A 23,824-nucleotide genomic window follows, 5' to 3' on the forward strand; every position below is an offset into this window, starting at 1 on the left:
TATCAGAGTATCAAGAGTATCAAGGGTATCAAGATCATCAAGAGTATCAAGAGTATCAAGGTTATCAGAGTATCGAGAGTATCAAGGGTATCAAGGGTATCAGAGTATCAAGAGTATCAAGAGTATCAAGGGTATCAAGAGTATTAGAGTATCAAGAGTATTAAGGGTATCAAGGGTATCAGAGTATCAAGAATATCAAGAGTATCAAGGGTATCAAGAGTATCAAGGGTATCAAGAGTATCAAGAGTATCAAAAGTATCAAGGTATCAAGGGTATCATAGTATCAAGAGTATCAAGAGTATCAAGAGTATCAAGAGTATCAAGGGTATCAAGAGTATCAAGTATATCAAGGGTATCAAGGGTATCAGAGTATCAAGAGTATCAAGGGTATCAAGAGTATCAAGAGTATCAAGGGTATCAAGAGTATCAAGAGTATCAAGGGTATCAAGGGTATTAAGAGTATCAAGAGTATTAAGGGTATCAAGGGTATCAGAGTATCAAGAATATCAAGAGTATCAAGGGTATCAAGAGTATCAAAGGTATCAAGAGTATCAAGAGTATCAAGAGTATCAAGAGTATCAAGGGTATCAAGGGTATCAAGAGTATCAAGAGTATCAAGGGTATCAAGGGTATCAGAGTATCAAGAGTATCAAGAGTATCAAGGGTATCAAGGGTATCAAGGGTATCAAGAGTATCAAGAGTATCAAGAGTATCAAGGGTATCAAGAGTATCAAGGTTATCAAGAGTATCAAGAGTATCAAGGGTATCAAGAGTATCAAGAGTATCAAGAGTATCAAGGGTATCAAGAGTATCAAGAGTATCAAGAGTATCAAGAGTATCAAGGGTATCCAGGGTATCAAGGTATCAGAGTATCAAGAGTATCAAGGGTATCAAGATCATCAAGAGTATCAAGAGTATCAAGGTTATCAGAGTATCGAGAGTATCAAGAGTATCAAGGGTATCAAGGGTATCAAGAGTATCAAGAGTATCAAGGGTATCAAGGGTATCAGAGTATCAAGAGTATCAAGAGTATCAAGGGTATCAAGGGTATCAAGGGTATCAAGAGTATCAAGAGTATCAAGAGTATCAAGGGTATCAAGAGTATCAAGGTTATCAAGAGTATCAAGAGTATCAAGGGTATCAAGAGTATCAAGAGTATCAAGAGTATCAAGGGTATCAAGAGTATCAAGAGTATCAAGAGTATCAAGAGTATCAAGGGTATCCAGGGTATCAAGGTATCAGAGTATCAAGAGTATCAAGGGTATCAAGATCATCAAGAGTATCAAGAGTATCAAGGTTATCAGAGTATCGAGAGTATCAAGGGTATCAAGGGTATCAGAGTATCAAGAGTATCAAGAGTATCAAGGGTATCAAGAGTATTAGAGTATCAAGAGTATTAAGGGTATCAAGGGTATCAGAGTATCAAGAATATCAAGAGTATCAAGGGTATCAAGAGTATCAAGGGTATCAAGAGTATCAAGAGTATCAAAAGTATCAAGGTATCAAGGGTATCAGAGTATCAAGAGTATCAAGAGTATCAAGAGTATCAAGAGTATCAAGGGTATCAAGAGTATCAAGTATATCAAGGGTATCAAGGGTATCAGAGTATCAAGAGTATCAAGGGTATCAAGAGTATCAAGAGTATCAAGGGTATCAAGAGTATCAAGAGTATCAAGGGTATCAAGGGTATTAAGAGTATCAAGAGTATCAAGGGTATCAAGAGTATCAAGGGTATCAAGAGTATCAAGAGTATCAAGGGTATCAAGGGTATCAGAGTATCAAGAGTATCAAGGGTATCAAGATCATCAAGAGTATCAAGAGTATCAAGGTTATCAGAGTATCGAGAGTATCAAGGGTATCAAGGGTATCAGAGTATCAAGAGTATCAAGAGTATCAAGGGTATCAAGGGTATCAAGGGTATCAGAGTATCAAGAGTATCAAGGGTATCAAGGGTATCAGAGTATCAAGAGTATCAAGAGTATCAAGAGTATCAAGGGTATCAAGAGTATCAAGAGTATCAAGAGTATCAAGGGTATCAAGAGTATCAAGAGTATAAAGAGTATCAAGGGTATCCAGGGTATTAAGGGAATCAGAGTATCAAGAGTATCAAGAGTATCAAGAGTATCAAGGGTCTCAAGGGTATCAAGAGTATCAAGAGTATCAAGGGTATCAAGGGTATCAGAGTATCAAGAGTATCAAGAGGATCAAGAGTATCAAGGGTATCAAGAGTATTAAGGGTATAGAGAGTATCAAGGGTATCAAGAGTATCAAGAGTATCAAGGGTATCAAGGGTATCAGAGTATCAAGAGTATCAAGAGTATCAAGAGTATCAAGGGTATCCAGGGTATCAAGGGTATCAGAGTATCAAGAGTATCAAGAGTATCAAGGGTATCAAGGGTATCAAGAGTATCAAGAGTATCAAGGGTATCAAGGGTATCAGAGTATCAAGAGTATGAAGAGTATCAAGGGTATCAAGGGTATCAGAGTATCAAGAGTATCAAGGGTATCAAGGGTATCAAGAGTATCAAGAGTATCAAGGGTATCAAGGGTATCAAGGGTACTCTTGATACTCTTGATACCCTTGATACTCTTGATACCCTTGATACTCTTGATACTCTGATACCCTTGATACCCTTGATACTCTTCATACTCTTAATACCCTTGATACTCTTGATACTCTTGATACTCTTGACACTCTGATACCCTTGATACCCTAGATACCCTTGATACTCTTGATACCCTTGATACTCTTGATACTCTTGATACCCTTGATACTCTTGATACTCTGATACCCTTGATACTCTTGATACCCTTGATACTCTTGATACTCTTGATACCCTTGATACTCTTGATACTCTTGATACCCTTGATACCCTTGATACTCTTGATACTCTTGATACTCTTGATACTCTTGATACTCTTGATACTCTTGATACCCTTGACACTCTTGATACTCTGATACCCTTGATACCCTTGATACTCTTGATACTCTTGATACCCTTGATACTCTTGATACTCTTGATACTCTTGATACTCTGATACCCTTGATACCATTGATACCCTTGATACTCTTGATACTCTTGATACTCTTGATACTCTGATACCCTTGATACCCTTGATACTCTTGATAATCTTTATACTCTTGATACTCTTGATACTCTTGATACCCTTGATACCCTTGATACTCTTGATACTCTGATACCCTTGATACCCTTGATACTCTTGATACTCTTGATACTCTGATACCCTTGATACCCTTGATACTCTTGATACTCTTGATACCCTTGATACCCTTGATACTCTTGATACACTTGATACCCTTGATACTCTTGATACTCTTGATACTCTTGATACCCTTGATACTTTTGATACTCTTGATACTCTTGATACCCTTGATACTCTTGATACAGTTGATACCCTTGATACTCTTGATACCTTTGATACTCTTGATACCCTTGATACTCTTGATACCTTTGATACTCTTGATACCCTTGATACTCTTGATACCTTTGATACTCTTGATACCCTTGATACTCTTGATACCCTTGATACTCTTGATACCCTTGATACTCTTGATACTCTGATATTCTTGACACTCTTGATACTCTTGATACCCTTGATACTCTTGATACTCTTGATATACTTGATACTCTGATACCCTTGATACCCTTGATACTCTTGATACTCTTAATAGCCTTGATACTCTTGATACTCTTGATACTCTGATACCCTTGATACCCTGGATACCCTTGATACTCTTGATACTCTTGATACTCTTGATACCCTTGATACTCTTGATACTCTAAATACTCTTGATACCCTTGATACTCTTGATACTCTTGATACCCTTGATACTCTTGATACCCTTGATACTCTTGATACCCTTGATACTCTTGATACCCTTGATACTCTTGACACTCTTGATACTCTGATACCCTTGATACCCTTGATACTCTTGATACTCTTGATACTCTGATACCCTTGATACCCTTGATACTCTTGATACTCTTGATACCCTTGATACTCTTGATACTCTTGATACTCTTGATACCCTTGATACTCTTGATACCCTTGATACCCTTGATACTCTTGATACTCTGATACCCTTGATACCCTTGATACTCTTGATACTCTTGATACTCTTGATACTCTTGATACTCTGATACCCTTGATACCCTTGATACCCTTGATACTCTTGATACTCTTGATACTCTTGATACTATGATACCCTTGATACCCTTGATACTCTTGATACTCTTGATACTCTGATACCCTTGATACCCTTGATACTCTTGATACTCTTAATACCCTTGATACTCTTGATACTCTTGATACTCTTGACACTCTGATACCCTTGATACCCTTGATACCCTTGATACTCTTGATACTCTTGATACCCTTGATACTCTTGATACTCTGATACCCTTGATACTCTTGATACTCTTGATACTCTTGATACTCTTGATACTCTTGATACTCTTGATATTCTTGATACTCTTGATACTCTTGATACTTTGAAACCCTTGATACCTTTGATACCCTTGATACTCTTGATACTCTTGATACCCTTGATACTCTTAATACTCTTGATACTCTGATACTCTTGACACCCTTGATAATCTTGATACTCTTGATACCCTTGATACCCTTGATACTCTTGATACTCTTGATACTCTTGATACCGTTGATACTCTTGATACTCTGTTACTCTTGATACTCTTGATACTCTTGATACTCTTGATACTCTGATACCCTTGATACCCGTGATACCCTTGATACTCTTGATACTCTTGATACCCTTGATACTCTTGATACTCTTGATACACTGATACCCTTGATACCCTTGATACCCGTGATACCCTTGATACTCTTGATACTCTGATACCCTTGATACCCTTGATACTCTTGATACTCTTGATACCCTTGATACTCTTGATACTCTGATACCCTTGATACCCTTGATACTCTTGATACTCTTGATACCCTTGATACTCTTAATACTCTTGATACTCTGATACTCTTGATACCCTTGATAATCTTGATACTCTTGATACTCTTGATACTCTTGATACTCTTGATACTCTTGATACTCTGATACCCTTGATACCCTTGATACCCTTGATACTCTTGATACTCTTGATACCCTTGATACTCTTAATACTCTTGATACTCTGATACTCTTGATACCCTTGATAATCTTGATACTCTTGATACCCTTGATACCCTTGATACTCTTGATACTCATAATACTCTTGATACCGTTGATACTCTTGATACTCTGTTACTCTTGATACTCTTGATACTCTTGATACTCTTGATTTTCTGATACCCTTGATACCCGTGATACCCTTGATAATCTTGATACTCTTGATACCCTTGATACCCTTGATACTCTTGATACTCTTGATACTCTGATACCCTTGATACCCGTGATACCCTTAATACTCTTGATACTCTTGATACCCTTGATACTCTTGATACTCTTGATACTCTGATACCCTTGATACCCTTGATACCCTTGATACGCTTGATACTCTTGATACTCTGATACCCTTGATACCCTTGATACTCTTGATACTCTTGATACCCTTGATACTCTTGATACTCTGATACCCTTGATACCCTTGATACTCTTGATACCCTTGATACTCTTGATACCCTTGATACTCTTGATACTCTTGATGATTTTGATACTCTTGACACTTTTGTTACCCTTGATACCCTTGATACTCTTGATACTCTTGATACTCATAATACCCCTGATACTCTTGATACTCTGATAGTCTTGATACTCTTGATACTCTTGATACCCTTGATACTCTTGATACTCTTGATACTCTTGATACTCTGATACCCTTGATACCCTTGATACTCTTGATACTCTTAATACCCTTGATACCCTTGATACTCTTGATACTCTTGATACTTTTGATACTCTGACACCCTTGATACCCTGGATACCCTTGATACTCTGATACCCTTGATACCCTTGATACTCTTGATACTCTTGATACCCTTGACACTCTTAATACTCTTGATACTCTGATACTCTTGATACCCTTGATAATCTTGATACTCTTGATACTCTTGATACTCTTGATACTCTTGATACTCTTGATACTCTGATACCCTTGATACCCTTGATACCCTTGATACTCTTGATACTCTTGATACCCTTGATACTCTTAATACTCTTGATACTCTGATACTCTTGATACCCTTGATAATCTTGATACTCTTGATACCCTTGATACCCTTGATACTCTTGATACTCATAATACTCTTGATACCGTTGATACTCTTGATACTCTGTTACTCTTGATACTCTTGATACTCTTGATACTCTTGATTTTCTGATACCCTTGATACCCGTGATACCCTTGATAATCTTGATACTCTTGATACCCTTGATACCCTTGATACTCTTGATACTCTTGATACTCTGATACCCTTGATACCCGTGATACCCTTAATACTCTTGATACTCTTGATACCCTTGATACTCTTGATACTCTTGATACTCTGATACCCTTGATACCCTTGATACCCTTGATACGCTTGATACTCTTGATACTCTGATACCCTTGATACCCTTGATACTCTTGATACTCTTGATACCCTTGATACTCTTGATACTCTGATACCCTTGATACCCTTGATACTCTTGATACCCTTGATACTCTTGATACCCTTGATACTCTTGATACTCTTGATGATTTTGATACTCTTGACACTTTTGTTACCCTTGATACCCTTGATACTCTTGATACTCTTGATACTCATAATACCCCTGATACTCTTGATACTCTGATAGTCTTGATACTCTTGATACTCTTGATACCCTTGATACTCTTGATACTCTTGATACTCTTGATACTCTGATACCCTTGATACCCTTGATACTCTTGATACTCTTAATACCCTTGATACCCTTGATACTCTTGATACTCTTGATACTCTTGATACTCTGACACCCTTGATACCCTGGATACCCTTGATACTCTTGATACTCTTAATACCCTTGATACTCTTGATACTCTTGATACCCTTGATACTCTTGATACCCTTGATACTCTTGATACCCTTGATACTCTTGATACTCTTGATACTCTTTATACTCTTGATACTCTTGATACTCTTGATACTCTGATACCCTTGATACCCTTGATACTCTTGATACTCTGATACCATTGATACCCTTGATACTCTTGATACCCTTGATACTCTTGATACTCTGATACCCTTGATACCCTTGATACTCTTGATACTCTGATACCCTTGATACCCTTGATACTCTTGATACTCTTGATACCCTTGATACCCTTGATACTCTTGATACTCTTGATACCCTTGATACTCTTGATACTCTTGATACCCTTGATACTCTTGATACTCTGATACCCTTGATACCCTTGATATACTTGATACTCTTGATACCCTTGATACTCTTGATACTCTTGATACTCTTGATACTCTGATACCCTTGAAACCCTTGATACCCTTGATACTCTTGATACTCTTGATATCCTTGATACTCTTGATACTCTTAATACCCTTGATACTCTTGATACTCTTGATACTCTGATACCCTTGATACCATTGATACTCTTTATACTCTTGATACCCTTGATACCCTTGATACTCTTGATACTCTTGATACTCTTGATACTCTGATACCCTTGATACCCTGGATACCCTTGACACTCTTGATACTCTTGATACGCTTGATACCCTTGATACTCTTGATAATCTTGATACTCTTGATACCCTTTGATACTCTTGATACTCTTGATAACCTTGATACTCTTGATACCCTTGATACTCTTGATACCCTTGATACTCTTGATACCCATGATACTCTTGATACTCTTGATACTCTGATACCCTTGATACCCTTGATACTCTTGATACTCTGATACCATTGATACCCTTGATACTCTTGATACTCTTGATACTCTGATACCCTTGATACCCTTGATACTCTTGATACTCTGATACCCTTGATACCCTTGATACTCTTGATACTCTTGATACCCTTGATACTCTTGATACTCTGATACCCTTGATACTCTTGATACTCTTGATACTCTTGATACCCTTGATACCCTTGATACTCTTTATACTCTGATACCCTTGATACCCTGGATACCCTTGATACTCTTGATACTCTTGATACTCTTGATACCCTTGATACTTTTGATACTCTTTATACTCTTGATACCCTTGATACCCTTGATACTCTTGATACTCTTGATACCCTTGATACTCTTGATACTCTTGATACCCTTGATACTCTTGATACTCTTGATAACCTTGATACTCTTGATACCCTTGATACTCTTGATACCCTTGATACTCTTGATACCCTTGATACTCTTGATACTCTTGATACTCTTGATACTCTGATACCCTTGATACCCTTGATACTCATGATACTCTGATACCCTTGATATCCTTGATACTCTTGATCCTCTTGATACTCTTGATACTCTTGATACCCTTGATACCCTTGATAATCTTGATACTCTTGATACCCTTGATACTCTTGATACTCTTGATACGTTGATACTCTTGATACCCTTGATAATCTTGATACTCTTGATACCCTTGATACCCTTGATACTCTTGATACTCTTGATACTCTTGATACCGTTGATACTCTTGATAATCTGTTACTCTTGATACTCTTGATACTCTTGATACTCTTGATACTCTGATATCCTTGATACCCTTGATACCCTTGATACTCTTGATACTCTTGATACCCTTGATACTCTTGATACTCTTGATACTCTGATACCCTTGATACCCTTGATACTCTTGATACTCTTGATACCCTTGATACCCTTGATACTCTTGATACTCTTGATACCCTTGATACTCTTGATACTCTGATACCCTTGATACCATTGATACTCTTTATACTCTGATACCCTTGATACCCTGGATACCCTTGACACTCTTGATACTCTTGATACGCTTGATACCCTTGATACTCTTGATAATCTTGATACTCTTGATACCCTTTGATACTCTTGATACTCTTGATAACCTTGATACTCTTGATACCCTTGATACTCTTGATACCCTTGATACTCTTGATACCCATGATACTCTTGATACTCTTGATACTCTGATACCCTTGATACCCTTGATACTCTTGATACTCTGATACCATTGATACCCTTGATACTCTTGATACTCTTGATACTCTGATACCCTTGATACCCTTGATACTCTTGATACTCTGATACCCTTGATACCCTTGATACTCTTGATACTCTTGATACTCTTGATACTCTTGATACTCTTGATACTCTGATACCCTTAAAACCCTTGATACCCTTGATACTCTTGATACTCTTGATACCCTTGATACTCTTGATACTCTTGATACTCTGATACTCTTGATACCCTTGATACTCTTGATACACTTGATACGTTGATACTCTTGATACCCTTGATAATCTTGATACTCTTGATACCCTTGATACCCTTGATACTCTTGATACTCTTGATACTCTTGATACCGTTGATACTCTTGATAATCTGTTACTCTTGATACTCTTGATACTCTTGATACTCTTGATACTCTGATATCCTTGATACCCTTGATACCCTTGATACTCTTGATACTCTTGATACCCTTGATACTCTTGATACTCTTGATACTCTGATACCCTTGATACCCTTGATACCCTTGATACCCTTGATACTCTTGATACTCTTGATACCCTTGATACCCTTGATACTCTTGATACTCTTGATACCCTTGATACTCTTGATACTCTTGATACTATGATACCCTTGATACCTTTGATACTCTTGATACTCTGATACCCTTGATACCCTTGACACCCTTGATACTCTTGATACTCTTGATACTCTGATACCCTTGATAGTCTTGATTCTCTTGATACTCTTGTTACCCTTGATACCCTTGATACTCTTGATACTCTTGATACTCTGATACCCTTGATACCCTTGATACCTTTGATACTCTTGATACTCTGATACCCTTGATACCCTTGACACCCTTGATACTCTTGATACTCTTGATACTCTGATACCCTTGATACTCTTGACACTCTTGATACTCTTGATACCCTTGATACTCTTGATACCCTTGATACCCTTGATACTATTGATACTCTGATACCCTTGATACCCTTGATACTCTTGATACTCTTGATACCCTTGATACCCTTTATACTCTTGATACTCTTGATACTCTTGATACTCTGATACCCTTGATACCCTTGATTCCCTTGATACTCTTGATACTCTTGATACCCTTGATACTCTTGATACTCTTGATACCCTTGATACCCTTGATACCCTTGATACTCTTGATACTCTTGATACTCTTGATACCCTTGATACCCTTGATACTCTTGATACTCTGATACCCTTGATACCCTGGATACCCTTGATACTCTTGATATTCTTGATACTCTTGATACCCTTGATACTCTTGATACTCTTGATACTCTTGATACCCTTGATACCCTTGATACTCTTGATACTCTTGATACTCTTGATACCCTTGATACCCTTGATACTCTTGATACTCTTGATACCCTTGATACTCTTGATACTCTTGATACCCTTGATACTCTTGATACTCTGATACCCTTGATACCCTTGATATACTTGATACTCTTGATACCCTTGATACTCTTGATACTCTTGATACTCTTGATACTCTGATACCCTTGATACCCTTGATACCCTTGATACTCTTGATACTCTTGATACCCTTGATACTCTTGATACTCTTGATACTCTTGATACCCTTGATACCCTTGATACCCTTGATACTCTTGATACTCTTGATACTCTGATACCCTTGATACCCTTGATACTCTTGATACCCTTGATACCCTTGATACCCTTGATACTCTTGATACTCTTGATACCCTTGATACTCTTGATACTCTTGATACTCTTGATACCCTTGATACCCTTGATACCCTTGATACTCTTGATACTCTTGATACTCTGATACCCTTGATACCCTTGATACTCTTGATACTCTTGATACCCTTGATACCCTTGATACTCTTGATACTCTTAATACCCTTGATACCCTTGATACTCTTGATACTCTTGATACTCTTGATACTCTGATACCCTTGATACCCTGGATACCCTTGACACTCTTGATACTCTTGATACTCTTGATACCCTTGATACTCTTGATTATCTTGATACTCTTGATACCCTTGATACTCTTGATACTCTTGATAACCTTGATACTCTTGATACTCTTGATACCCTTGATACCCTTGATACTCTTTATACTCTGATACCCTTGATACCCTGGATACCCTTGATACTCTTGATACTCTTGATACTCTTGTTACCCTTGATACCCTTGATACTCTTGATACTCTTAATTCTCTTGATACTCTGATACCCTTGATACCCTTGATACCTTTGATACTCTTGATACTCTGATACCCTTGATACCCTTGACACCCTTGATACTCTTGATACTCTTGATACTCTGATACCCTTGATACTCTTGACACTCTTGATACTCTTGATACCCTTGATACTCTTGATACCCTTGATACCCTTGATACTATTGATACTCTGATACCCTTGATACCCTTGATACCCTTGATACTCTTGATACTCTTGATACCCTTGATACCCTTGATACTCTTGATACTCTTGATACTCTTGATACTCTGATACCCTTGATACCCTTGATTCCCTTGATACTCTTGATACTCTTGATACCCTTGATACTCTTGATACTCTTGATACCCTTGATACCCTTGATACCCTTGATACTCTTGATACTCTTGATACTCTTGATACCCTTGATACCCTTGATACTCTTGATACTCTGATACCCTTGATACTCTTGATACCCTTGATACTCTTGATACTCTTGATACTCTTGATACCTCTTGATACCCTTGATACCCTTGATACTCTTGATACTCTGATACCCTTGATACCCTTGATACTCTTGATACTCTTGATACCCTTGATACCCTTGATACTCTTGATACTCTTGATACCCTTGATACTCTTGATACTCTTGATACCCTTGATACTCTTGATACTCTGATACCCTTGATACCCTTGATATACTTGATACTCTTGATACCCTTGATACTCTTGATACTCTTGATACTCTTGATACTCTGATACCCTTGAAACCCTTGATACCCTTGATACTCTTGATACTCTTGATATCCTTGATACTCTTGATACTCTTAATACCCTTGATACTCTTGATACTCTTGATACTCTGATACCCTTGATACCATTGATACTCTTTATACTCTTGATACCCTTGATACCCTTGATACTCTTGATACTCTTGATACTCTTGATACTCTGATACCCTTGATACCCTGGATACCCTTGACACTCTTGATACTCTTGATACGCTTGATACCCTTGATACTCTTGATAATCTTGATACTCTTGATACCCTTTGATACTCTTGATACTCTTGATAACCTTGATACTCTTGATACCCTTGATACTCTTGATACCCTTGATACTCTTGATACCCATGATACTCTTGATACTCTTGATACTCTGATACCCTTGATACCCTTGATACTCTTGATACTCTTGATACTCTGATACCCTTGATACCCTTGATACTCTTGATACTCTGATACCCTTGATACCCTTGATACTCTTGATACTCTTGATACCCTTGATACTCTTGATACTCTGATACCCTTGATACTCTTGATACTCTTGATACTCTTGATACCCTTGATACCCTTGATACTCTTTATACTCTGATACCCTTGATACCCTGGATACCCTTGATACTCTTGATACTCTTGATACTCTTGATACCCTTGATACTTTTGATACTCTTTATACTCTTGATACCCTTGATACCCTTGATACTCTTGATACTCTTGATACCCTTGATACTCTTGATACTCTTGATACCCTTGATACTCTTGATACTCTTGATAACCTTGATACTCTTGATACCCTTGATACTCTTGATACCCTTGATACTCTTGATACCCTTGATACTCTTGATACTCTTGATACTCTTGATACTCTGATACCCTTGATACCCTTGATACTCATGATACTCTGATACCCTTGATACCCTTGATACTCTTGATCCTCTTGATACTCTTGATACTCTTGATACCCTTGATACCCTTGATAATCTTGATACTCTTGATACCCTTGATACTCTTGATACTCTTGATACGTTGATACTCTTGATACCCTTGATAATCTTGATACTCTTGATACCCTTGATACCCTTGATACTCTTGATACTCTTGATACTCTTGATACCGTTGATACTCTTGATAATCTGTTACTCTTGATACTCTTGATACTCTTGATACTCTTGATACTCTTGATACTCTGATATCCTTGATACCCTTGATACCCTTGATACTCATGATACTCTGATACCCTTGATACCCTTGATACTCTTGATCCTCTTGATACTCTTGATACTCTTGATACCCTTGATACCCTTGATAATCTTGATACTCTTGATACCCTTGATACTCTTGATACTCTTGATACGTTGATACTCTTGATACCCTTGATAATCTTGATACTCTTGATACCCTTGATACCCTTGATACTCTTGATACTCTTGATACTCTTGATACCGTTGATACTCTTGATAATCTGTTACTCTTGATACTCTTGATACTCTTGATACTCTTGATACTCTGATATCCTTGATACCCTTGATACCCTTGATACTCTTGATACTCTTGATACCCTTGATACTCTTGATACTCTTGATACTCTGATACCCTTGATACCCTTGATACTCTTGATACTCTTGATACCCTTGATACCCTTGATACTCTTGATACTCTTGATACCCTTGATACTCTTGATACTCTGATACCCTTGATACCATTGATACTCTTTATACTCTGATACCCTTGATACCCTGGATACCCTTGACACTCTTGATACTCTTGATACGCTTGATACCCTTGATACTCTTGATAATCTTGATACTCTTGATACCCTTTGATACTCTTGATACTCTTGATAACCTTGATACTCTTGATACCCTTGATACTCTTGATACCCTTGATACTCTTGATACCCATGATACTCTTGATACTCTTGATATTCTGATACCCTTGATACCCTTGATACTCTTGATACTCTGATACCATTGATACCCTTGATACTCTTGATACTCTTGATACTCTGATACCCTTGATACCCTTGATACTCTTGATACTCTGATACCCTTGATACCCTTGATACTCTTGATACTCTTGATACTCTTGATACTCTTGATACTCTTGATACTCTGATACCCTTAAAACCCTTGATACCCTTGATACTCTTGATACTCTTGATACCCTTGATACTCTTGATACTCTTGATACTCTGATACTCTTGATACCCTTGATACTCTTGATACACTTGATACGTTGATACTCTTGATACCCTTGATAGTCTTGATACTCTTGATACCCTTGATACCCTTGATACTCTTGATACTCTTGATACTCTTGATACCGTTGATACTCTTGATAATCTGTTACTCTTGATACTCTTGATACTCTTGATACTCTTGATACTCTGATATCCTTGATACCCTTGATACCCTTGATACTCTTGATACTCTTGATACCCTTGATACTCTTGATACTCTTGATACTCTGATACCCTTGATACCCTTGATACCCTTGATACCCTTGATACTCTTGATACTCTTGATACCCTTGATACCCTTGATACTCTTGATACTCTTGATACCCTTGATACTCTTGATACTCTTGATACTATGATACCCTTGATACCTTTGATACTCTTGATACTCTGATACCCTTGATACCCTTGACACCCTTGATACTCTTGATACTCTTGATACTCTGATACCCTTGATAGTCTTGATTCTCTTGATACTCTTGTTACCCTTGATACCCTTGATACTCTTGATACTCTTGATACTCTGATACCCTTGATACCCTTGATACCTTTGATACTCTTGATACTCTGATACCCTTGATACCCTTGACACCCTTGATACTCTTGATACTCTTGATACTCTGATACCCTTGATACTCTTGACACTCTTGATACTCTTGATACCCTTGATACTCTTGATACCCTTGATACCCTTGATACTATTGATACTCTGATACCCTTGATACCCTTGATACTCTTGATACTCTTGATACCCTTGATACCCTTTATACTCTTGATACTCTTGATACTCTTGATACTCTGATACCCTTGATACCCTTGATTCCCTTGATACTCTTGATACTCTTGATACCCTTGATACTCTTGATACTCTTGATACCCTTGATACCCTTGATACCCTTGATACTCTTGATACTCTTGATACTCTTGATACCCTTGATACCCTTGATACTCTTGATACTCTGATACCCTTGATACCCTGGATACCCTTGATACTCTTGATATTCTTGATACTCTTGATACCCTTGATACTCTTGATACTCTTGATACTCTTGATACCCTTGATACCCTTGATACTCTTGATACTCTTGATACTCTTGATACCCTTGATACCCTTGATACTCTTGATACTCTTGATACCCTTGATACTCTTGATACTCTTGATACCCTTGATACTCTTGATACTCTGATACCCTTGATACCCTTGATATACTTGATACTCTTGATACCCTTGATACTCTTGATACTCTTGATACTCTTGATACTCTGATACCCTTGATACCCTTGATACCCTTGATACTCTTGATACTCTTGATACCCTTGATACTCTTGATACTCTTGATACTCTTGATACCCTTGATACCCTTGATACCCTTGATACTCTTGATACTCTTGATACTCTGATACCCTTGATACCCTTGATACTCTTGATACTCTTGATACCCTTGATACCCTTGATACTCTTGATACTCTTAATACCCTTGATACCCTTGATACTCTTGATACTCTTGATACTCTTGATACTCTGATACCCTTGATACCCTGGATACCCTTGACACTCTTGATACTCTTGATACTCTTGATACCCTTGATACTCTTGATTATCTTGATACTCTTGATACCCTTGATACTCTTGATACTCTTGATAACCTTGATACTCTTGATACTCTTGATACCCTTGATACCCTTGATACTCTTTATACTCTGATACCCTTGATACCCTGGATACCCTTGATACTCTTGATACTCTTGATACTCTTGTTACCCTTGATACCCTTGATACTCTTGATACTCTTAATTCTCTTGATACTCTGATACCCTTGATACCCTTGATACCTTTGATACTCTTGATACTCTGATACCCTTGATACCCTTGACACCCTTGATACTCTTGATACTCTTGATACTCTGATACCCTTGATACTCTTGACACTCTTGATACTCTTGATACCCTTGATACTCTTGATACCCTTGATACCCTTGATACTATTGATACTCTGATACCCTTGATACCCTTGATACCCTTGATACTCTTGATACTCTTGATACCCTTGATACCCTTGATACTCTTGATACTCTTGATACTCTTGATACTCTGATACCCTTGATACCCTTGATTCCCTTGATACTCTTGATACTCTTGATACCCTTGATACTCTTGATACTCTTGATACCCTTGATACCCTTGATACCCTTGATACTCTTGATACTCTTGATACTCTTGATACCCTTGATACCCTTGATACTCTTGATACTCTGATACCCTTGATACTCTTGATACCCTTGATACTCTTGATACTCTTGATACTCTTGATACCTCTTGATACCCTTGATACCCTTGATACTCTTGATACTCTTGATACCCTTGATACTCTTGATACTCTTGATACCCTTGATACTCTTGATACTCTGATACCCTTGATACCCTTGATATACTTGATACTCTTGATACCCTTGATACTCTTGATACTCTTGATACTCTTGATACTCTGATACCCTTGATACCCTTGATACCCTTGATACTCTTGATACTCTTGATACACTTGATACTCTTGATACTCTTGATACTCTTGATACCCTTGATACCCTTGATACCCTTGATACTCTTGATACTCTTGATACTCTGATACCCTTGATACCCTTGATACTCTTGATACTCTTGATACCCTTGATACCCTTGATACTCTTGATACTCTTGATACCCTTGATACCCTTGATACTCTTGATACTCTTGATACTCTTGATACTCTGATACCCTTGATACCCTGGATACCCTTGACACTCTTGATACTCTTGATACTCTTGATACCCTTGATACTCTTGATTATCTTGATACTCTTGATACCCTTGATACTCTTGATACTCTTGATAACCTTGATACTCTTGATACTCTTGATACCCTTGATACCCTTGATACTCTTTATACTCTGATACCCTTGATACCCTGGATACCCTTGATACTCTTGATACTCTTGATGATCTTGATACCCTTGATACTCTTGATACTCTTGATACTCTTGATACCCTTGATACCCTTGATACTCTTGATACTCTTGATACTCTTGATACCCTTGATACCCTTGATACTCTTGATACTCTTGATACCCTTGATACTCTTGATACTCTTGATACCCTTTGGGGGATAAACTTGCCTAAAAATGTTCAAATGGACTGTATGTTGAAAGAGCAATATTAAAAACTTGTCACTAATTATTTAACAGATAATACTGTAATGAGATTGATGAGGTACCTTCCTTTTAACTGAAGTGTTGAGAAGACGAAGCCGGTAGACGTACACGAGTTTCTTCTGCTGGCCAGCTATTGCGTATTGCTCGTACACAGACCCGGACCGGCAGTAGTAGTGTTTCACTTCACAAATGTTCAATAGTTCACTTTTAATATGTGTCACTAATAATAATTAAATATACTTTGGGGTTAAGAGATGAGAGCAGCAATTGGGAGTTATTTGTGCCGGGGACATGTTAGTAGTTGCATGAATGCAAGAGAACTGGGGCGAGATTGGGGTTTCCAGACATCACGTGACAGGACAAAGGTTATTGTATGATATGAAACGTCTGGAAATATCTAGGTAGCGCTTGAATACGGAACATGCCGCCCGCCTTGAACCATACATGGTTCAAAACATTGAGAAAGTTACAAAGTGACACATAATGAATAAAGATTGACATTGAAATATAAGAAACATTGATTAAATATATATACATAACATTGAAATAGAAATATGTTTGAAAATAGAATAAACATTTTGTTTGGTCTGATGATGAGATCAGGGGAGCGGGTACACCTTGGTAGCAGGACGACAGAAGGTTCCCCGCTGAGTCTTGATGGTGACAACTCGGACGATGCCGTCCGATCCAGGCGAAGTCTTCACTATGCGTCCAAGAGGCCAAAGTAGTGGTGGTGTTCTAGGGTCCTGAATTATAACGAGATCACCCACTTCTAGATTCTTGTTGGGCTTTTCCCATTTCTTTCTTTGTTGTAGCTGATGTAAATATTCTTGATGCCAACGTCTTCAGAAGCGTTGATGTAGGGCTTGTACAGTTTGCCAATGGTTGAGACGATTTTCGGGAACCTCTTCAAGATTTGGTTCCGGTACTGCCACAAGAGAAGTGCCGATAAGAAAATGACCCGGAGTAAGGGCTGAGATGTCAGATGGATCAGCGGATAACGCTGTTAAGGGTCTCGAGTTTAGTACAGCCTCCACCTGTGTGGCGAGTGTTATTAATTCCATTAGTGTTAGAACTCTATCGCCTATGACTCTTTTCAGATGATATTTAGAACTTTTTATAGCACTCTCCCATAGGCCTCCTTGGTGGGGAGCGGCTGGTGGTTGAAAGTGAAAATTTATTGAGTGATCTAACGCGAAGTTGTTAAGAGCATCTTTAGTGTTTGATTCCTTGATGAAATTCTGAAAAGTTTTCATGAGTTGCTTTGAGGCTCCAACGTAGTTAGTTCCGCAATCTGAGTATAAGTGGGCACACAATCCACGACGAGAAACAAAACGTTTTAGTGCAGCTATGAAGGAGTCTACAGATAGGTCTGTTACAATTTCTAGGTGCACAGCTTTTGTAGCAAAACATACAAAGAGGCAGAGGTATGATTTTAACCGTTGAGCGTTCCTAGTTGAATGAACTTTAATGTCAAAATGTCCACTATAGTCCATGCCAGTGTGATAGAATGGCCTTACAGGTTTTAATCGAGTTTCAGGAAGATCTCCCATCAGTGGAGGTTTGTTTACAGGCTTAAGTCTGAAACATCTTTGACACTTGAAAATCACAGATCTTATCACGCTGCGGGCTGATAATATCCAAACCTCTTGAGACAGAATAGACTGCAGCAATTGAGGGCCTGCGTGTAGATGCTTTAGGTGATAATGCATAATCAACAGTTTGACAGTACAGTGAGATTTAGGTAACAAAACTGGATGTTTCGCATCTTGTGTAAGGTTGGAATGTTTCAACCTACCGCCTACTCGCACTATTCCACTGTCATCAATATATGGGGATAAACGAGCTAGTTTTAAGCTGCATTGAGATCCCTTTTTGAGAGCAGAGATGTCATCCTTAAATGATGTATTTTGTATGAGTTTGAAAATTCTTAATTTCGCTGAAGAAGTTTCTTGGCAAGTAAGTCGTCCGATGCGGGGATCATTGGCTTGCAGATTATGAATGAATCGCAATATATATGCCATGACATTTACAAGTTTCCTGAAGCATGAATATTTTTCTAGTACATCAAAATCAGTGAGTTTAATCTTCTCTGTGGTTGTTAGAACGTTTAGAGGATTTGGCCTTATTTCAAGAGTGTCATCATCAATAACAGGTGTGAATTTTGGCTTAGGCCAAGAATCTGACGATGACTGTAACCATTCCGGTCCATTCCACCATAAATGATCACATCAAATGATAAATGATCTAAATGAGTCACAAGTTGAGAGGGTGAAAGACCACGAGTGGCGCAATCGGCCGGGTTGTCTTGAGATTTGACATAATTCCATGAGTGAGGAGAGACCAATTCTTGGAGTTCTGAAATACGATTGGCAATGAAGACTTTCAAGCGGTATAGAAGAGTACGTATCCAGGTTAGGACAATTGTGGAGTCACACCAAGCATAGATTGATTCAATCTTCATATGAGCAGAGAGTATGTTTGAAGAATATTGAAGGAGTTTTCCCAGTAAGTGAGCGCCACAAAGTTCAAGCCGTGGCAGAGAAATTATTTTCAAAGGAGCGACTTTTGATTTAGAGACGATGAGATAGAGCCTTGTATTCTCTTGAGAGTCAGTGACACGAAGGTAGACAACAGCAGCGTAGCCTTTCTCTGAAGTATCGCTGAAGCCATGGAGTTGCACAGCCGTATGCAGAGAAGTAGAAATGTAGCGTGGTATTCTTAATTCTTGAATTATTGGGAGTTCTTCTAAGAATGAATGCCACTTGGTTCTAACATCATTTGGAACAGGTTCATCCCAAGTTAGCCCTGTTGTCCAGAGATACTGAATAAGTGTTTTTGCCCAGAAAATTACGGGTGTAAGAAATCCTGGTAAATCGTACAGTTTAGCGATTGTAGATAATATTCTTCTCTTTGTAAGTATAGCACTTATTTCAACATCCTTAACCTTGTAAGAAAGCATGTCGGACTCTGGAGTCCATTTTAGACCTAGGAGGACACTGAAGAAGGCTTCACTATTTTCAGTTAACTCCACTGGAGTCTCTTTGTGTTCAATTGGGACTTGGTCCAATAGTTGAGGTGCGTTGCTAATCCATTTTCGGAGTTCAAAACCTCCTCTAGAGAGCAAGTTCTTGAGTTCATTCTGTGCAGACAAAGCTTCATCAAGACTTTCTGCTCCAGCGATGATGTCGTCATAAAATATTGATTTAGTTAGAATCTCAGACGCCTTGGGGTATGAGTGACCCTCATCTTTGACCAATTGTTGTAATGTTCTGATCGCAATGAACGGGGAACAGTTGAGACCGTAGGTGACGGTATTTAGCTTTAAGACTTGAAGGGATTCATCAGGGTTGGATCGCCAAAAGATTAACTGATATTTCTTGTCATCTTCAGCCACCAGAATCTGGCGATACATCTGTCGTATATCACAAGTGAACACAAACTTGTGACACCTAAAGTACAGCAAGACATCACTAATATCATTCTGCAACTTAGGGCCAGGCATGAGGATATCGTTTAGGGAGACGCCATTGTTTGTTTTGGAACTACCATTAAATACGACTCGTATTTTGGAATTAGGGGGATTCTCCTTAAATACTCCATGGTGGGGTAAATAGTAACATTCACCAGAAAGGGGTTGCTCACATGTACTCATGTGGCCTGATTTGATGTAGTCATCCATAAATTCGGAGTATAAATCTTTGAATTCGGGCTGAGCAGCGAATTTTCTTTCCATCGCTTTAAGTCTAAGTTGAGCTGTACTACAAGATTCACCTAATAGTGGATGATTTGGTCTTTTCGGTAACTTAACAACATATCGACCAGAGTTATCACGTGTATGGGTTCTTTCAAAATGCTGTAAGCAGAGAACATCTTCTTCTGACTGAGTCTTGACACATGTCGGGGGTTCTTCGATTGACCAAAACCTTTGGATTGAACTGTGAAGGTCTCCATCATGTGTAGTGAGAAAAGAAACAGTTTTTGGGATTGATAACTCAGATGTAGCAACAGGAGCTATGCCCATTACAACAAATCCGAATATAGTTCCTAAAACTTGGGGCAGGTTATGGCCTAAGAAGTGCTGCTCACCAGTCAGTGAGAGAGCGAATAAATCAGCTCCGATCAATAGATCAATTTCTCCAGGTTTGTCAAAACAGGGGTCTGCAAGAACAAAATCATTTAAGGATCCCTTCACTTGAGGTGAGACTGGGATCTGAGGCAGTGGTGAAGTGATACGATTCAAAACCAAGCATGGATGATGGTAGGCTAAGCGTTGACCATTAACTGCAGATATATCAATGTGCACTATTCCTCTAGAATGAATTAGTGAGCCAGAAATTCCTTGGATTTCATCATGTGCTCGAGTACGGGAGGCACTGATGAGCTGAACAGCTCTTTCAGATATCAATGTAAGTTGAGATGCAGAGTCGAGCACAGCACGGAGTACAGTTTGCTGACCATCTTTGGTAAACACCTGAACTAAACATGTTCCAAGTAAAATTGTTGTTTTAGTTGGGTTTAACTGGCTAGACAATCCTACAAGAGCACTTTTATTCACTGGTGCGGTGACATGGCTTTGGGGTGCGTTATTTGTAGGCGGCTTACCATATTTTTTTTCAAAAACCTTGGTTGGGTAACTTGGCTGCTGTTGTGTGGGAGTTGAGTCATGTAAGAGAGTGTGATGTCGCTTTGAACAAATTCGACACACTCTATGAGAAGGACAGTTATTAGTATCATGTAGATGGCCTAGGCAGTTGGCGCATAGATTATTTTTACAAGTGAATTCAACTCTATCACCTCTACTTTTAGCCTGAAAGGCTTGACACTTGTATATATTGTGATCGGATGCTTGACAAAACTTACAAGTGTTAGTCACTGTGACGAAAGCTGTTTTAGCTTGAGAGGAGTAAGGTTTACTATCTCGAAGAGGTTTAGGCCTATAACTATTAGATTGAGTCTTTTGCACTGAAGGGTATCTTGCGTTAGCTGAGGGACCAAGACCGATACTAGCTCCTTCTAATCGTTTAAATTCTCTTTCAAGGAATTGAATTAGATCATTTACTGCAGGTATGTCATTGTTTGTGATGCGAGAATCCTCAAAAGATTTTCTTAAATCAGTAGGTAACTTTTTCAAAAGCGTTAGGACAAGCAGAGTATTTTCAGCTGTTATGTCATGGTTGAGATTTTTCAAAACTTGAGTGTTCTCTTTATAAACTGTGAGAAAATGTTGGAGACTTTTGAGAGAACCACTACTTATGCATGGCAAATCAATTATTTTTGTAACAAGCTGAGTTACAACACGCCTTTTATTATCATAGCGATCCTTAAGCAGCCTAAGTGCAACATCAAAGTTTTCTGCAGTTATGCTTAAGCTCTTTACTAAATCTAAGGGTTCACCACTTAAAGAACTAAGCAGATATTGGAACTTACTCACAGGGGCCAAAGTTTCATTCCTATTAATAGAAGCCTCAAAAATATTGTAGTAGCTAACCCATTCTTCGTAGTTACCGCTGAATTTGGGCAACTCAAATTTGGGCAGTCGCAGAGATGGTTGGGTGGGAGGTGTTACTTCTTTAGTTTTAGCAGGTAACACTATTTTCAAGTCACTGATCAGAGAAATGTACAAGTCCGAAATTTCATCTTGCATAGAGCATGCTTCAGTTTCGTCATAATCAGAACCAGGATCATCATAAACCACTTTATCGAATAAAGCTTTAAAATCAGAGAATAAACCTCTAACTTCATCATCATAGTTGTGTAAGCGCTGAATGGAAACAACATTTAATGATTGAGTTTCTGAGAGAGTAATTTGGGCTGACACAAACTTGCTTATTTTCTGAAGCCTATTTTTGACAAGTTTTGCCTTTTTCTCTAGTGTAGAGAATCTCATTTTAACAGACCATTTATGTAATCAAAAGAGTAAGCTATAGGCCTAAGTTTATCATAAGTTTAGGCCTATGTAAATATTCACCAACACCTAAATATCAAAATAACTCCAAGTCTTAGACCTAACAATAATGCAAATTAATAGCTCAGAATAAATCAATTCATTCACATTCACTCTATAAGAAATAATGAATGTAAATTTATATTTCACTTTACCATCAGACCCAGGATAGACATAGTAAATAAAGGTAAAGTCTATTTAACACAAGTCATTTAATTTGAATCAGTATTTTCGCAGAATAAATTGAGTAGGGAAGTATTTATTATGA

General features: G+C 38.1%; 2 protein-coding genes across 2 annotated transcripts; both read right to left on the minus strand.

Annotated features, from left to right (window-relative positions):
• Positions 1-18,454: 18,454 nt before the first annotated feature.
• On the minus strand, positions 18,455-19,633 carry LOC128982502 (uncharacterized). The gene has a single exon (XM_054401461.1). It carries the CDS (start codon positions 19,631-19,633, stop codon positions 18,455-18,457), a length of 1,179 nt encoding a protein of 392 aa, XP_054257436.1.
• A 101-nt stretch (positions 19,634-19,734) lies between these two features.
• LOC128982503 (uncharacterized) lies at positions 19,735-23,499 on the minus strand. Its single transcript, XM_054401462.1, has one exon. The coding sequence runs from the start codon at positions 23,497-23,499 to the stop codon at positions 19,735-19,737; it is 3,765 nt and encodes a 1,254-aa protein (XP_054257437.1).
• Positions 23,500-23,824: the final 325 nt, after the last annotated feature.

Source organism: Macrosteles quadrilineatus, unplaced genomic scaffold (assembly GCF_028750875.1).
Source record: "Macrosteles quadrilineatus isolate MER2022 unplaced genomic scaffold, UCM_ALF_1.0 Scaffold_407__1_contigs__length_74940, whole genome shotgun sequence".
NCBI lineage: Eukaryota > Metazoa > Arthropoda > Insecta > Hemiptera > Cicadellidae > Macrosteles > Macrosteles quadrilineatus.

Coding starts and splice junctions, on each gene's coding strand:
- LOC128982502 (XM_054401461.1), bottom strand. CDS start 19,633: ATGGCATATATATTGCGATTCATTCATAATCTGCAAGCCAATGATCCC.
- LOC128982503 (XM_054401462.1), bottom strand. CDS start 23,499: ATGAGATTCTCTACACTAGAGAAAAAGGCAAAACTTGTCAAAAATAGG.